Below are 18,428 nucleotides of genomic sequence, written 5' to 3'. Positions count from 1 at the left end.
CAAGAGTGTGGATGTCTGCAGAAGATTCTTCAAGTGGTGAATGAGTGTGTGGGGGGAGTCTTCAAAATCAAAAGTTTGTTCTCTGAAGAGGCATTTTGACGTATTGAAAAGTGTGTGCCGTCATGTCTGTACGTTCTTGTAAAATAGAAGTTTTGTAAAAAAAAGGAAGAAGAAAGGAGAATAAACTCGAGAGGAATAAATGATTTAAAGAATCCTGCTGTAGACAAGCTGTATGAAAGAGGCCTGCCTTCTAAGGTTTCCATGGGCTTCGGGCCTGTCTGAGTACATTCTAAAATCTGAAAGAAATCGATCCCCTTAAAATAATCCACACAGCCTTCGCTTCCTACTGTCTATAGAGCGTCTCAACCTTAAAAGTCAGTATGGGTTAAATGGAGCGCGGCGTTGCCAGATCAACAAACGAAGTCGCATCGAGTCGCTGTTAATCGCTAATGATTGCGAAAAATTTACTACCTTAATATCGTATAGGAAATCATCAAAATCTATGTATTTGATGCATTAACGATAGTTACCTCAAGATTTGCATGTAAATGTTTATATTTCGACGTAACTATTTACCATTTTACATTTGCATTATATGTGTAATACACGACGCAATTATTGCTACTTCTTTTGTTCAATGTTGTATCTTTTACATAAACAGAATTAAATAAATGCAAAAACGAACATTAAGATACATTTATTGCGGAAAATAAAGCACACTGCACTTCCTACGAACCGGGGCACCTGCCTGCAACTGAATTGTAACCTTGGTGGCGCGCAATGAATTTGAAACGCGAGGCAGCCCGCATAAACAAACTACGATTGCGGAATAAATAACGGTTCTGTGGAGTAACAATGCATTCTAAAAATAACTTCAAACAATGGTCAACACTTTTCTCGCTTGGTCTTCGCGACAAACCGAAAAGTTTCTCACTAACCAACTTTTTCATGTTACGGTCTGATGATTTATACAAAATATCCAATGTATATATATATATATATATATATATATATATATAAACTCTTCTCGGAAGCACATTAATTCACTCAGGCGAAGAATATCATATCTACAAACATCATAGATCCCGTAGAAAAGAAAAACTGGCGAAGTTGTTCAAGCGGTTTGATATTTATGGCTTTTGAAGTATTTACTAGTAAAAAATTAAGCGTTTTGCAAAATTGAATAATTATGAAAAATTCAGATCACATGAATTTATGACAGGTTTATAATGCAGTCACTAAATAGAGCATAAAAAACTCTACAGGATAATGATTTCACTGTTTGGAATTTTTTACTTTTACATTTTGTAAATTTTGTAACATCTCGCAACGCAGCGGTGGTAGAGAAGGACAGAGCTACTGGCAAAACTCATGTATTAGAGAGAGAGGGAAGTACTCCATTTACTTCCATACTGACTTTTAAGGTTGAGACGCTCTATAGATATTCGTAATACGTAGTTTCCTCGCGCCATAAGTGTACTACTTCCACGTAGTGCACCCTGGACTGCATTTTGCAGACTAACGAGGCTCTGGCGTCTGACCCTATGGCCAGTATAATCCTCGTAGGAATATATGTGTGTGTGTGCTTTGTCGTTATGTGTGCCGAGTGTCCCTTAGTAGCCTCAGCTGTTAAATTAAGTAAGAATATTTTAGGCTTCTGACGTTACAGTTATTAGTTTTAGCTCAGGTAAGGGGCACGTATAATCGTCAGTCGTTGCTGAATAGTTTGTGTCCAGCTGGTTCCTTTCCTACTTGTTACTTCCTGTGTTCTATTGGCCGTAACTATGCAGCTCAAAAAATGTAATTTCAATGTTTTATTCTATTTAATTACCGGTAATTATTATTCAAATAGTAACTGTGCAGGAATCAAATAGATTTCTCTCCGGCCACGTCTAGTTGATTGCATTAACAACATTGCCAGATTGGATAGATAATAAGTGCACCTTGGACTTTTCAGAGTACAAAGAGCTGTATAAGGATATGTTTGTCTTGAATATTACGTAGAAATGAGTAAAGTTATTATGGGCGTAGATACTAATGTAGGTTTAGTGAATAATTTGACTGGAAGGATCAAGAAGAATTAGAAACTACAATTCGAAGAATAATTACCGGTAATTAAATAGGATAAAAGATTGAAACCTGAAAGGAAGAAGAGATCAGGAATTTAGAGAATGGAACAGAAGTGGATAAACAATAAGAGCACGAAGGAATGAAATGTCTAGATAAAAAGAAAGGTAAGGAATGGAAGAAGTTCTGGATAGGGAACAGTGCAAAACGAATAAGAAATAAAAAAGAGAGAGAGAGAGTGAGAAGTATAATCAACCAAAGGAAGAAAAGTATGGAAAGCCAAGCAATAAGTATTGAGGAATTCAACATGGGAAGATATAATGGAGTGGACGAATATGAAAGGGTTAAACAATAAGAATCGTGAAGAAGAATGAGAAAATGTTGAGGAAATGTGTGTATATTTGTAATTTTTCTTAATTTACTTCGCTCTGGTGTATCTTTAGCCTGGTAGCAGTGATGGTAGTCGATGCGTTGACACGGTTTCAAGTAAGGAAGTCGCAACAATGAAAGTGCCAATAGAAGATTAAGTGAAACAATAAGAAAGACTAAGCAAATGATAATGAGGATATGAAGAATGAAAGTGTGTTAAATGTGGAACAAAATAAGTTTCTTGTGTACTAAGAAATCCCGTGAATAAGGATGAAGTCAACTGAGAATAGAAATGAAAATTAAGGAGTGCCAGAGGGGGAAAAACAATATGAGAAGTTATGGATATGTTTCTGCAGTGTTGCATATTGAGGTACATCCAATATTGCTACATGATAACTGCACAGTAGTCCCGGTTCTGTAGTCGCAAACCTTATGGTACCATTCTCCCCTTGTCTTCCATCTCTCTCTCATTCTACATCCCTTTCCTGCTCTTCAAACCTTTCCCCACTTAAGCCATAGAGGCAGAATTCTTATTTGCATTGACTGTGGGGGGGACAACGATGGCGCACTTTGATGGTACAACATACCTCTGCGATTTTTCCATCACTTCACAAGGATGAAATGAAAATATTTTTCCAGAAAAGATCTCCCTGTGTTCCTTTTCTTTTTTGCTATCAATCTTCTCCCTCCCCGTTCCTTTCTCCCACCGATTCTCCCAGACATATCAAACCATTATAGGACTCTAAGATTCAGAGAGGAAACGAGGGAGGGAGGGAGAGATTTGTATAAACATGGAAATGTAGTAAGAAGGAAGGTGAGGAAAATTGAGAGAGATCCTGATGCTGAACGCAAATCGTTTCTGCAATAATCAATCTAATTTCGGGGAGGGGGAGGAAGGAGCGTCGATTTCCAGTGCAAACACACCCCAAGGGCGAGAAGCTTAGCCTCGTTCGGGAAAGCAGAAAGGGAATTGGACACGGAGGAGAACAATTAAAAATTCATCTTGGGAAATGTACGTGCTAGGAGCCTTTTTTCTCCTCACTGGTTGCTTGCAAAGGAATATTTCAGAGAGATTGTTTCTTCGTTCTTCTCTACTTTTCGGTTCGATCTTTCTTCTTCAAACTCACTGTATTTTCATCTTTACTCTCTGTTATTCACATTTTCCCTATCCTTTATCAATGTTTTTGAGCACTCCCTTCATACTTTTCGCCTACCTCCGTAGCGGAATGGTTAGCACGCGACGCCAAGGGTACTGATTTTGAATCTCAACCTGGACATGGGTGTTCTCTGTGAGTGCCCCTTCATGAATTTCATCATATCACCACGAGCATAAGGTTTCGTTCCATTTAACACAAAAAATATATTTTATGAACTCTAAAGAATATGGAACTGAGTTGTCAGAAAAAGTGGTGTAACACCCTAATTGGTGTAACACAACTACTAATTGAGTATTGATGGCCTCCATATTTAGTGTGGTTTGACAGAAAATGGTGCAGCAAGAGACCAAAGATGGTGCGAAACAACGCCAATTCTGCTTTATCTCCAAAAGTGGTGGCAACTCAATTGCATATATTTTTTTGTGTTGGATCAACAGTATGTTCTATGGACACAACTGGGAAAGAAAATAATTTTGTAGAATGGTATAGTAGCAATAATTTCAGGTTATAATTTAAATCATATGTTATTGATTTTTAAGGCATATTTCCCAAGTTGCTAGGCCATTGAAATTCAAGCCATATATTTGTATAAATGTGTTAACGCTTTAACTTCAGTAATGCTTTTCAACTAAAAGTATGTAACTTGAAATTTATTGCAATGAAAAGAGTGAAGTTGAATCTCCATGTCAAGACAATGTGCCACTGAATCATCAGAGTAATACCTTAATTAGAATTCTTAAACTGAAGCAAAAATTCTGTCGACAATGAATGCGGTTGATTCTTAATTTAACTTTTTTAAATCTTGAACAAGAAATTCTGTCGCCCATGAGGATAGTTGATTCCTAATTTAAACTTGAACAACAAAATCTGTCGACGTTGAATGTAATTGATTCTTAATGTAACATTTTAAACCTGAAGCAATAATTCTGTCGACGATGAATATGGTGGGATGGTATTGCAGTGAAGGTGACAAGCAATGATCGCCTCAAGATAAATCAATGGTACTGCAACATGAGCCGACGTCAAGAGTCCAAAGACAACAGAACAGCCAATTACAACAACGATTTGGTTTCCAGCGGCTACTTCACCCTTCCAAAGCCTTCTCCACTTTAACCTGATAAAGCAATCAAGCCACGAAGTAAGAACCAACTTCCAGATCTACAAGAGAGAGAGAGAGAGGTCCACACGATATACAGAGAACTGCTGGGGCTTCACAGGGCAGCGTTCTTCAAGAAGGGTTCACCACTCGCAACCCACAAAACAGAGCTTGAATTGCCTGCTCACTTCAGAAACTCCTCCACGGACTCTGCTAATTCCACTCCCTCTCCGTTCAAGCAGCTCGAGAAGGAAGAGTCGCATTGAGAGATCATCCGTCCACCAGTAAAACGTATGCTCAAGGAAACCTGCGAACCTAATCCTTAGATTTCGTCCAGGTCTTATCTGCAGGAGTAGTTTAATTCAATTATAAGGAAAGAGAACGGTGCGTAATGATACTTAATGTCCTGTTATGTGTGTAATTACCCTTACATTATTGAAGCTGTACTCGAGTGGAAACTTGGAAGTGGGTAATATTCGGAGAGAGCAAAGAGGGGATGAGCGCTGGAACAAGTAACTGCGAAGAGTCGTCGAGAGAGGCGTGATTATTACCAAGGAATTGTGCCGAAGGGGTACGAAATTGGGTTGTTAAGAAAGGGATTGGATTTCCAAGACCGTCCTGGGAGCAAGAGTGCGGAATCTGTTCCGTGTCCAATTAGAAGCGCCGCTATTGATTTTATTTTTTATGACGAATGGTATTGGGACCGTTGAAGCCACTTTCCCCTCATCTCTGCATGGGAAGCACTACCGCTTTCTCAATAGTGATTTAATGGTATAAAACTTCGCAGACTCCAAATGCGGTGCTGGAGCAAGCAAGGAAGCATGCGAATGGTTGTTCAGCAGAGGTTCACCACCCTTGGTTTGTTTATCCATCACTAGTGGAGTGGTTAGCACAGAGTGCTACACAGCCGGGGGTCACGGGTTCGAATCCCGGCCTGGGCACGGTTGATGCTCTTTGTGTCCTTCATCAATTTCATCGTAACTCATCCTCACGTCGCGATTAGTTAAAAGTGTCAGAAAAGCGAAAATAACCTAATTCAATCAACCAATTATGCATCACTAGTCATTGATGATTTGTTGTTTTAAGTCCACTTTATGCACAGTAAGGCTAATCGGGACTGGACCTACAGTATGAAGTGGGATCCGAAACACTTGTGCCTCCATCACTAGTCACTTCGTTGCTGTGTCTTATACCTGAATCTAAGAAGTGCAAAAGAAATAACAGTGAAGAAGTTGAAAAAGAAGAGGCATTAACAACTGTGGTGGCAAGATAGAAAGGTAGGGAGTAATAGCGCAGAAAATAACAGATCAAGGCAGTGAGATCATGTTAAGGGACCTGAATGAGTAATGAAGAGAAGATGCAAGAAAGGATACACAACGAAGCGAAGACGAATAGTTGATTTGGGTTTGCGTTTTGCTTGAACTCTACTTTTGACACAGATGGCCTAATCAGGACTGGACCTACAGTGTAAAGTGCGATCCAAAGACGAATGCCTTCTTCACCGGGTATCGTACCCGGGACCTAGGTTGGCGACGTACCACTACAAGTCCGAAGAGTTGATTAGAGGAGCTGCAGATATAGCAGTGGTACTGAGGTGGGTAAAGTTACATGGCGAAGGAAGAAACAAACGATGAATGGTTGAGCATGTAGGGTGACAAGAGAAGAGCATTGCAGTTAATGGAGTCGAAGGTAAGGAAGAATAATGGAGTGCATTCTATTAGATGCTGTAGAGGGGTAGAAATGAACAGTGAATTAGAGGAATTCGGGAGAGAGAGGAAATACAGCTAAAGTGATGAAGTCGAGGAAGCATGGAGTCAACAAACGACGAAATATTAAGAAAATTGCAAGAAGTAGGATAACAAAAAGTAAGATCATTGAAGTCGATGGAACTGCAAAGAAGATGGAATAATGAAGAGCATATGAAATGGAGGGAAATCAATGAATTGAAGAAGCAAGAGTAGATGCACAGTAAAGTGAAGATGTAGGATGTAGAGGAACTGGAGATCTGTAAAGAAGATGCGTAAGGATTAGAAAAGTGATACAAAGCAATGATATAAGAAAAAAAACATGAAAAAATATAATGGGCAGTTTGTTTTTAATATAGATTAACAGGGTATGTTTATTAGAATGAAGTGCTCTATTCCAATTGAATTTAAATTTCATGCATTCTTTTGCTCTGAAATCCAATCTACGAGAAAGTTGTTCAGAGGCGTACTGTTGCAGAATCTCATTCCTTGGGTGGAGATCTGCAGTCTCACATTAGCTAAACTCGAAGACACGTGTTGTTTGCATTTTGCGAGCGGAAATCGCAGGTCATGTTTCCACTTATCCTCGAATCACGTACCCGGACATTCCACTTGCTCTACCGAAGATGGAACCCAAAAAGGACAAGCAAAACCTAAAACCTCTCGAAAATAACATCCCCGCGTTTAATGCACCCATCAGAGTCTGTGTGTCTAGATGTTTCCCATCAGGCATTGCATTTGCATAACAATACCCACTCACTGTGGCCCTTATATTGCCCAAGGTGATTACAGGGAAGGAGGGGCCCATATATATACACATCCTCGCCTCGATATGCGTACCTTTACGCGCGTGTGTGTTCTCCCAAGGAAGGGGGCGGGTGGCTCCGGGACCCTCTCGGCCCCCCCTTCAGCGTGGATGTTTTAGATCTAAATGCTAATTAGGAGGTTTTTGCAGAAACAAATAAAGCATTCGCAGATCTAAAATGTAACAGTGCCCCCGGCCATAGAGGCAGACAGAGAAACGGCGCATATATAAAACCAAAACATCGGAGAGGGCTCGGGAAGAGTGGAGGGGGCGTTAAGATCATCTCCGCTTTTCGGGGAAGGGAAGGGGGAAACGCCAAGAGGAAAGGGGGAAGTGAGCATCCCTTAAGATTGAGATGCAAAAGGGATTATACAGCGACGGATAAAAGGTAGAAAGGATATTAAGAAATTATTGAACCCCTAGAGACATCTGCTGGGGGATGCTAATAGCTGTAATGGAACCATTTTCTAGTCTCGCTCGCTGGATGCGGTGGCTGGTTTTCGGTTTGTGTTGGTGCCCTTTCTGCCTAAAATAGATCAGTTCTATTCTGGCTTAATGTGACGTTGCAAAATGGGTTCACTAGCAGCTCTAGCAGTGCAGCCAGTTAACTGCAGTCTGGTGGTGACCAACACTTATATGCTTGTATCAATCAAGGGCCCGTGGTACGAGTTTGTTTTTAAGCCCACTTGATGCACAGATAGGCTAATCGGGACTGGATCTACAGTTTAAAGTGGGATCTGAGCCACTATGTGCCTACATCGGGTATCGAACCCGGGACACCTTGAATACACTTCGACGGAGTTACTACTACGTCATCGGGCAGGCCCAATCCAAATGGTTCTATTCTCAACGGGGTTACGTTTCAGTTTTCAATTTATATTTTTGGTTTTAACCATTGAGTTATGCAGAAATTATACTGTTATATTATTTCACAATGTCATAATTTGTAATGCAATATTTTCTCTTTTAATATAATTGGTAAGTATATACAGTAGAGCATCGATTATCTGAAACAATTCGGGACTGGGGGTGTTCGGATAACCGATCATTTACGAAAAAAGTTGTATCAGTACGATAGGAGGAATATAAAACAAAGAAACAGTGATATTGAACACAAAACTGTATATATTTTGTATCACACGTGGCAGTAATCACCTCCTGATCTGAGGCAAAATGGCGTCCCTTCAGGTTTTTTTTTTAAGCTGAGGAAACAGCAGGGTCCTGTAAGGTGTTGCTCATTTCCTTGCGGATCATCTTCGGAGACTTGGTCTGGAGGAACAGAAACTACATCACAGCCCTGCAATAAATTTCGCTTGCTGAACAGACATGGTCACTTAATAAACCTGGAACAACAAGAAAGCCTGTCAATGCCTTTTGGTATATGTGTACATACAAGAACATGACCTTCCTCTAAACAGTTTGGGAACTTGGTCAGGCTACGAACTTTTATCCCCTCGTACATGTCTTTCTGGAGGACATCAAAGAAGGTTGTTGAAAAATGCGTTCATACCAAAGTTATTTGGGTATATGTAGTTGAATTGTACAGTATTTCTTCCCGTAAGCCTTCCCTGTGATCATTGTTTCTACTTAAGCGCATGGTTCTAACGATTTCGCAGAAAATTTTATCCGAAGCGATCGGTGAATGTATTGTTTAGCTTCGTATTTTTAATGCATCTGCTATGTTGTTTCCTTCTATGGATGTATGCCCAGGAGTCGAGACAAAAGAAAAACTGTAACCTAAGTTGGTTAGTAAAAACGATGTGGATAAATAGAGTGGTGGTATATGGAACAGGCTAACAAACATTCGTAACTGACCCACGGTTTGAACTTAGGACCTTAGCTGACCTGTCAACGTATCATCCACAAAGTAATCATTGGAAACTCCATCATTGCAGGCAAGTGAAGCTCTGGTGCCTGGAGCCTGTGTAAGGCTTTGTAGAGTTAGTCATTCTAATTGTCCTCAATCAGCCTAATATTACAGAAAGAGACGTAAAATGAACTGAATTGAACAAACAGCCTATAGGACGTGGTGACGCCACAGAGGTCCGGTTAGGTTCAATCCTGCTTAGCCTATTTGTGCATAAAGTGGAACTGTAACAAAATTTGGCAAAACACTAAAAAATAAGGAAATCAGATTTGCTGGTGTAATTTGTACGGTAATTTTTATTTATAAAGATTTGTTACATCATTATTTTCCTATTAATATTAATTCTTCTTGGTCTCTCTCTTCTTGCAGCCGAACTGAAGATGGAAATCCTTCGGGAGAGGGAGATGAAAGAGAGTCTGGAGCGGCAGTTGCTGGACGAGCAGAAAATACGAGGTGAGTCCGTTTTCTTAAGCTCTTCTGCATGACTCATACATGTAGTGTATCCACGTGACAAATTTATATTTATTGCGTGAGGTTTTGTTATATATTTACGCCAAACGTTCAGTTTTCTTCGCAAACCCTCTTACTTTAGGTTGGTCTAAGGGTCTTTCAAGGATACCAAAGAGAAAGCGGAGCAGCGGATGAGGGAGGATACGTAATGTTCCCTGCATAGAGACAGACAAACGACAGTCGCAATTTAAAAAGTAGCCGACACATTTCATGTCAAATTGCTTGAGAGTGCAAGGGGTATTCGTTTAATGCATCAATGTTTTTATGCAGTCGCCCTTGGTACAGCCAACGGCAAAAATTAACATTAGGCAAATTGTCCATCACTATTTTAATTCTTTTTCTTCTACTTCTGTGTTTAAGGAAATGGAATTCTTTTGATGTGAAACAGATGTTGTCCTTTGTTTATTGACGTTCTTGTTTCAATTCATGATCGTCATATTGTGAATTCGCCTAATATTACTTTTACCGTTAGGTGTACACTCAGAGAACTAAATGCATCATATCGATCGATGCACTAAAGTGTGTTTTATGGCTTCTTCAAAGAATCAGATTCACATTTGATGCATTTGGGTGCATATTTGTATGTCGTGAAAGAAACACCAAAGTGCAAAATTTGATTCAAGTGACGATTCCGTTCAGTCGAGATGCATCAGTTGATGCGTTTCATGCACCTTGATGCGTTTTGATGCATCTCTTTTGATGATGCACTTAAACATTTCGTCTGAGCTACAAAAACTCTGTAGCTCAGACCAAACGTTTAAGTGCATCATCCAAAAAGATGCAAGAAGGTGCATCAAGGAACATCGAAAAAATCCTCACTTGAATCAAATGATGCACTTTGGTGTTTCTTTCACGACATACAAATATGCACCCAAATGCATCAAATGTGAATCTGATTCTTTGAAGAAGCCATGAAGCACACTTTAGTGCATCGATCGATATGATGCATTTTGTTTTCTGTGTGTACCATATGCAAATTTTGGCTACACTGTGCTTGCCAGCAGAAGACGCAAACGGGTTTCTTGAGCAGGGTTTACTGTTAAGGGCTATACCTCCTACACTAGCGACTACATTACACCAAATTTCACTGGTTACTATAAAAATAACCAAAATTTCAAGCTGAGACATGTTATCCGCAATGAGTATTATTGTTTTGCAATAAGGGAGAATCTATGAGTTTATCATCCTAAATTTGGATGTGCCTCGCGCGTTCATCCAGAATTTTCAAACTTCGGGGAGTGTAAGGGCGGTTTTAGGGAATCTGATGGTAAATTTGACACCAAAGTGGCCATCAAACTTCTGCAAAAGAAAGGGGGTTGCATGTGTGTAGTTAAATCTCTGTTCTGCCCTTATAAATCCATCGATAGGTGCTGGGAAATTTTGTGTGTGCCCATTTCTCTATTTGCACCAAACCCAAAACTTTGCGAAACTGACCTCCGTGACGGAGTGGTAAGAGTAGCGTGCTAGGATGCCAAAGGTCTCGGGTTCGGATCTCTGTCTAGGCATGTGAGTGTCCATTACGTTCATCATATCACTCACCCTCATCGTCACGATTAGTCTCAACTTGCAGAAAAGTGACGTTAAATAACAATCAAACAAAACCAAACGTTTGCGAGGAAATCACCTTTTGACGATTTAAGACAATCCAGCTTAGGAAATTTCGCCCTGAGATTTCTGGAATTCCATCTGCCTCGAGACGCTTCTGCCCTTTTCGACTACAAAACAAGACACATGTAATCATTCCATGGTCGCCTCGCACCGAGGTACACAATAAGGCCGAGTAACTTATGGGTCTTGGAGGACGCGACAAATCATTGTAATGACTTGGAGTGGAACGAGCTCGGTCGGATGCTGAGGGGGGGGGGAAGGGGTTGCCAGGGTACATTAATCCGCAGATGATTCCCCTGCAAAGGTCTGAGGGATTTAAGTAAGGAGATGTGTCTTTTGTTTGTAGTCGCCGCAGGGAGGAGCGAAGGAGAGGAAACCGTCGCCTTTTGAATGCGGCACCGCGGAAGGTTTCCTGACATTTCGTCTCAAATGTCAAGTATTCTCCTCTTTCTCTTCTGACGTTCTGTCATCTTCCTCCTCTTCTTCGGAGTCGAGATGATCCTTTCTGGTTCTTAGCCAAATATCATTGGATCGGGCTGAAGACGGTCGCCAGGATCGATAACTGCGTTCGGGGGAAGAGTTGGCGATAATCAATGTCCTCTCTCACACACAGGGACATTGCCCTTGCCTCGGTCGGGTCTTCTGCATTACGCGCGTAGCCAATCGGAAATTTCGGTTGGAGAATTTGGTTGTCGTGCGCTCTCTTGAATCTGACGCTGTCCCAGGACGCTGGCCGTGTGCCGTAGGAAGATAACTTGGGTTGTGCAAAACCAAATCTTCGAATATCGCATCCAAGATTCGTGAAACGGGTATAGATTCGAGACACCGACCCAGGATTCGGATAGCCGATTCGAGATTCTGGTATCGAGTTGATTGTTATTTAGCGTCTCTTTTCTGCCACTTTTGGCTAATCGAGACGACGAGGATGAGTGATGAAATTGATGGAGGAACGCTCACAGAGAACACCCATGCCGGGATTCGAACCCGATACCCCTGGCGTCGTAGCGCGTTGTGCTAACTACTTCGCCACGTAGGTCGGCTTGTATCGAACTGAGGAATCAGGTCTCAAGAATCGTTTATCGATTTGAAGGATTAAGTTCTCCAGATTTGGGTATCGAATTGAGGAATCAGGTTTCGGGGATTGGATGTGGAATTGAGGAATCAGAACACGATATTAGGACATTGAATTCAAAAATCAGGAATGGAGATTCGGATATCAAACCTAGGGTGAGAGATCAAAGTTGAAACGTCGAAAGTGACGGAATCTGAGAAAGAAGAGTGTGCGAAGAGAACGAGAGTAGAGAGAGCTAGAGGATGATAAAGAAAAATAGAAGCAATCCTATCTCGAGATGAGGGTATTAAATTGGAGAATTAGGTTCTGAGATTCTGATATGGAGTAAAGGAAACAAGATTCAGATTTCGTATAATGGTAAAGAATGTTATTATCGGGTCGGGCATTCATATATGGGATCCGCGATATTGAAACGATTTTCCATTCTTCAGTTCCTCACATCATGTAGAAAATAGGTATCGAACAGGTATCTGCCAAACCTACAAACCTGAGCCAGTCTCAAGCGTATTGCCATTCCTCATATTGTTACGACTGCCCGGAACCTATCTTCGCATTCTCCTCAGCCGTGGCAGTTCAGTGCAAGGAATAGCGCTTGCCTATTCTTGATATAGTGTAACTGTGCTTTCAACAGCATGGTGCAGATAATATGGTAATGAGTAGGGAATTGAAGAGTTGAGGCAGACGAAGACGCTGCTCCTGCGACGTCACAAATCGAGCAGACCGATCGAGAACTCCATCTTGAGTCTCCCTTTCCTCCCAGCAGGATCTAGATTGATCAACTCGTATTAAGACGTTCCCGCTCCTCAACCGAAGACGTCTCCCAAATGATGGATGACAACCGAAGGCGATTCGGACTCGAGATCCAACAGTCTTGGAGAAATCCACCCCAGCCACCGCCAAGTGTCTCGACGCTTGGAAGTCGTCGTTCCCACCTTCTGCCGCTTCCACGGATATTTGCAAATTTGCACAGGCAGAGAACTTGAAGAAAGACGCTCCCTTTGCTCTGGAGGTAAGGAATTGATAGCTCTCTTAATCATCACGACACATCTGCGTTTGGATTTCCTCTTGAGCCGCTCAACAGCGGGGAATGGAATGGAAGTGGGCACTTGAAACGTGTGTTAGATGGTGACATGTTCTTGAAGATTGTTGATAATTTTCACGCCGTGCTCTTGGATTAATGGTTCGCGCTTGAGTCTTTGGACCGAGAGTTGTCAGATTCGATACCCGGTGGATAACTTTCGAACAGTTGTTCTTTCTTGGATTTGTGGAGAAGTTGAGTGGATTTAATCTAAAGTAATGGTCTCTCTCAATCTGTCTTTCCCTTTCTGTCACTTTTCTTAATGATCTTCTCGTGCAGTCTTTCTTCTCTCTTTCTTTTCTACATTTTCCATCTCTTCGCATCTTTCTCGCAGTCTTTCTTACACTTATACACCTCCCTTCCATCCCTCCTCTCTCTCTTTTCTCATCTTTCTGTCACTTTCTTTCATGACCTTCTCAAGCAGTATTTTTTACTGTTTCTTTCTCTTCTACACTCCCCGTCTGTCTCTTGTCTTCTCGTCATTCTTTGTCACATTCTGTGATGATCTTCTCTCACGACCTTTCTTACTCTATCTTGCTCCCTATCTCTTCCCATCTTTCTCTGACACCTTCTTTAATTGCTTTCTCTTTCAATCTTATTACATTTTCCTTGCTTTTACACATTTCTCCTTTGCTGTTTGTCCGTCTCCCATTCTTTTCATTTTTGTCAAGGGTCCCGGGTTCGAATCCCGCTCGGGCTTGGTTGTTTGTGAATGTCCATTCATCAGTTTCATCACTCATCCCATCTTCGCAAATTAGCCAAGAGGCACATAACGCGAAGTAAAATAAACTAAATCAATCAATCAATCAATTTTCATTCTTGCAAATCTCTTTTTCTCCTTCACATTGTTTATGACGTTTACTCCCTTCCTATTTACCTCATTCTCCTTGTTCCTTTTTTCTGTCTACTTCCCCCACCTCTTCTCTCCCAACACGTGAGTGATACTGCTGTTTTTCATAAGTCTCACAGTTTCCTTTTAAAGTCATTGTCTCCATTCTATCGTATTGTACCGTGTTAGACACAATAACTTTCATAGTGGAATGAAAATACATTGTTCTTATTTTCTTATTTGGTTATCAAAACTTGTGTTCCTTACGTACACTAATCAAGGCTCAAATTGTGTGATTTTTCTTTTTATTACTTACTGGAAACGACCAGAGAGTTTCTTGATCAATTCTTCATTTCTCGAATTCTGCGCACCATATCTACCCCACTCTTTTGGGGAGAAAGTGCCTGAAAAGGGGGCGGGGGGCATGTGCCAGCTATCTCGCCGAAGCGATAGTAAGGCATCATTTGTCCAGCCGAAGCTGTCAGCAGAGTTTTCACTCCAGAACGTCAGGCTCCAGGCGTCTCCAGTGACAACAACACGCTGTCATTAATCTCTTTCTTCTTTCCTCTTCCTCCAGTTCTCTCTTTTTTCGCAGAAACTTTTATGTTCTCTTTTTTTCTGAATCCAGTCACTCTCGTCGCCTCTGTGCAGTGGGAGAATGGCACATAGAATCAGAAAGCGACAGAGGCTGTAAAAAGAATTTATAGAAGAGGAATTTTCGAATTAACACAATATTCGTGTTCAGCAAGGTGGTTAGATGCTGTTAGGTCCATCAGGGGTAGTGAAATATCATTGATTCACGACAAATGGTATCATTGTGGTATCAGTATGATTTGTAAAATGTGAGTAGAAACACAACCATGCACTCACTTATTTGAATTGAAATATAAACAAAGTGAGAAAGTTTCGACAAGTTCAAGATTTTAGAACTTTCAACATCTCCATTCTTCGAGACAGTGATTGATTGATTGAATTAGATAATATTTACGTCGCCTTTCTGCCACTTTTGGCTAAGATGAGGATGGGTAATGATTTGATGAAATTGATGAGTGAGAATCGCAAAGAACAGCTATGTCCATGCCGGGATTTCAAACTCGAAACCCCTGTCACCGTTGCGCCCTGTGATAATCATTCCGCCACAGAGGTAGGCCTTCTTAGAAGAGGTCAAAAGATGGAGACTGTGGAAAGAAGAAAATTGTGGCAGAGAGAAGAGAAGTAACTACAGAATATCTGAGGCAATGAGAGTAGATATCAAAATTGATAGACGGAGATCCTAGGGAAGAAAGAGAGCAAGACAGAGAAGATGGAGAGCAAGGAAGAAGAAAGAGTAGTATAGAGAAAGTAAGAGTGGCCAAGAATACGAAAAGAGCAGAAGAGGGAAGAGAAAGGTGGAGTGGAGAGCGAATGAGGGCGAAACAAGGAATGACAGAGAACACAACCGAGGATGAGAGAAGAAAAGAGGAAAATGACGGAGACTGGAAGAAGACAATGTGTGTAGAGAGAAAGAGGAGAGATACCAGGAAATACAGATGGATGCAAATGACGCGTAGAGAGGTAAAGAAACTGAGAAGCAAGAGAGAAAAGACTCAATTGACTGACAACAGAGATAGAATGAAGGACAGAGAGTTCACCACAAATCCAGGAAATGATATCTAGACTGTAGATGTTACCCCAGAGCCACAAAATTCTCATACTAATATGAAAAAGTGATTAAAATATCTTCGATCAACCCCATTGCCGATCTGGCTAGGAAAAATGTGAGGTTCTTGCAGAATTTAAAACAGCAACGGAGCTATAAGGGTTTCAAGTAATCTGCCCGCCATGCCTCTTCTCTGATGATTAAAGCACACCGGAATATCAATCTGTCCTGTTCGCGGAAATTAAGGAGCCCGGATCCTCAACTTCCTCCACAATGATCCTTCATTTCCTCGAGGTTTTGTCGCAGTTTCTTTAATAATTTTTTTCTCCCCCCCTGCTTGACTAATATCGAAAGAGAAATTATGAGACGATCCCACGTTTCTTCCAATACACCCAACCCTCTCCTCCTCTATTGATAGAAAGGGAAAAGGGGGTTGATAGGAGGAACAGGGTGTTGTTTCTCATCGGCAACCCCCGAAGCCAACGGCTCTTTTACAAATAGGGAAAAAAGGTGCTCCCGCCTCCTCCCCCCTTTCCACCCCCTGCGCGCAATTTCCTGTGAAATATTTTGAGACGATTCTTCACTGCGGCTCGACACATGAGCAAACAGAAATTCATCATCGGGGAGAGGTTTCCAATGGCAGCGATCGGGTGTGAGTGGTTGGTTGCGGGAAGGGAAGGAAGCATGGGAGATAGTCCACGGTGTGAGTCAACATAGGGACATCTAGAATCTGAAAGGGCTGGGTTTTTGCCAAGGGGTGAGTTTGAGAAGGGTGAGACAATGGTTTTCTCCTATTACATGACGATTGACCATTCCATGCCCGGAGAGGAGGAGTGGCGGCTCCTTAAAGCTAATGTTCCAGTGTGGTGGATCTCTGAACAATAGTCTGTCGTGAGGACAACAGCAATTACAGGCGTGTTACTTGATTTTATTTTTTTGTAATTTAGCGTCGCTTTTCTGCCACTTTTGGTTTTGGCTAACCGCGTTGATGAGGATGTGTGATGATATGAAACTGATGAAGGGATATTCACAAAGAACACCGATGCCCCGGCCGGGATTCTAACCTGTAACCACTCCGCCACGGAGGTCGGCTGGACTTCTTACTTAAACTTCCTACTGGTTGACGAACTAGATGCCAAATTGGAAATTATTACTTTCCAACCGGCTGATCAACTCTGGTCAACCCGTGTACATTCTCGTCTCGGAAGTTCGAAATAAGACCCAGAGAGCCGATTAAAAATTGATACGAGAACCATGTAATATCTTCACCTAATAAATAATGTTCATGAATTGTTTTAGATTGTCGCTTTTCATCCAATAAAGGTTTCGTCGAGTGTTTTAACACTGTACATCCCAATAAAGATCTCATCGAGATCTTTAAATCACCGGGCCTCCCCGATGGCGCAATGGTAGCGTCGTCGCCTTGTAATCAAGAGGTCTCGGGTTCGATACTCAGTGGAGGCACATGCTGGTTCGGATCCCACTTTAAACTGTAGGCCCAGTACCGATTAGCCATACTGTGCGTAAAGTGAATTTAAAACACCAACTGAATCAATCTTTAAATCACCACCCTTCACTCAGTAAAAAGTTTGGTCGAATGCTTTGGTTTGTCATTTTTTTCACCAATGGAGGTTTCGTCGATTGCTTTTGTTTGTCACTTTTCACCCAATGGAGGTTTCGTCGATTGCTTTTGTTTGTCACTTTTCACCCAATGGAGGATTTGTCGATTGCTTTTATTTGTCACTTTTCACCCAATGGAGGTTTCGTCGATTGCTATATCACCTTTCACCTCAATAAGGATTTCATCGAGTTCTTTCAATTGCCACACTTCACCCACTAAAAGATTCGTCGAGTGCTTTAGCGTGCCAATTTTCATTCAATAAGGGTTTCGTCCAGAGCTTTACTTCACCACTCAATAAATATTTCACCAAGCATTTTAGCTAATTTTCCAGGCAGTAACTATAGCTTATTACTGAATTTGTTCACTTGTATTAAATGACACTTTACGAAAAATTGAAGCAGTCAACGTTGAAGTCAACGCCACCAAAGCAGTGTGAGAAATTTACTTAAAACAACAACTTAGCTCTAAATGGAAAAGCAATTTTGCAAAATTAAACCTGGACGTTTAGCAAACTGAACGTGGAAATGGAATCAAAACGCAACCGTCACTGAAACAAAGGAAGGGGCGATTGCGTGTCACCAGACAGCCCCACCGCTCTCCCAAACCGGCAGAGCGTCGCTACAAACGTCAAATTGACATTTAACTGCGTCGGGCAGTCCGTTTGATCTCGGGCATAAAATCGGACTCAATCGAACGCCTCGCTTAAATCGAATCGGCCGGAAACGCCTGCGAAATAATTCCGCAGCTCCGATTGCTGGAATCGGACAGAAGAATAGAGTGGGGCCTGCATAAAGGAAAAATTGTTTTTTTATAAATCTAGGCAGCGGAAGTTTACCAAAACAAAAATGGAGGGCAACTCCCACTTCCACACATTTCGGAGTTGATTCTGGGATGTCTCTCCCGGTCATTTCACCAACGGAGAATATTGTATGCGTGCATACAGTATTAATTGACAAGAGGTGGTC

The 18,428-nt window shown here is 41.5% G+C and overlaps 1 protein-coding gene across 4 annotated transcripts in view; it reads left to right on the top strand.

The window, feature by feature from the left end:
- Positions 1-18,428, top strand: part of dac (dachshund family transcription factor) — a 459,147-nt gene that overhangs the window by 332,109 nt on the left and 108,610 nt on the right. For all 4 annotated transcript variants that reach the window (XM_083125063.1, XM_083125064.1, XM_083125065.1 and 1 more), the window contains exon 8: positions 9,476-9,559. In XM_083125063.1, coding sequence (XP_082981189.1) covers positions 9,476-9,559 — 84 coding nt within the window. The remainder of the gene's footprint in view (positions 1-9,475; positions 9,560-18,428) is intronic.

Source organism: Lepisma saccharinum, chromosome 7 (genome assembly GCF_977018435.1).
Source record: "Lepisma saccharinum chromosome 7, izLepSacc3.1, whole genome shotgun sequence".
Taxonomy (NCBI): Eukaryota; Metazoa; Arthropoda; class Insecta; order Zygentoma; family Lepismatidae; genus Lepisma; species Lepisma saccharinum.
This window is presented reverse-complemented; position numbering and strand designations above follow the sequence as displayed.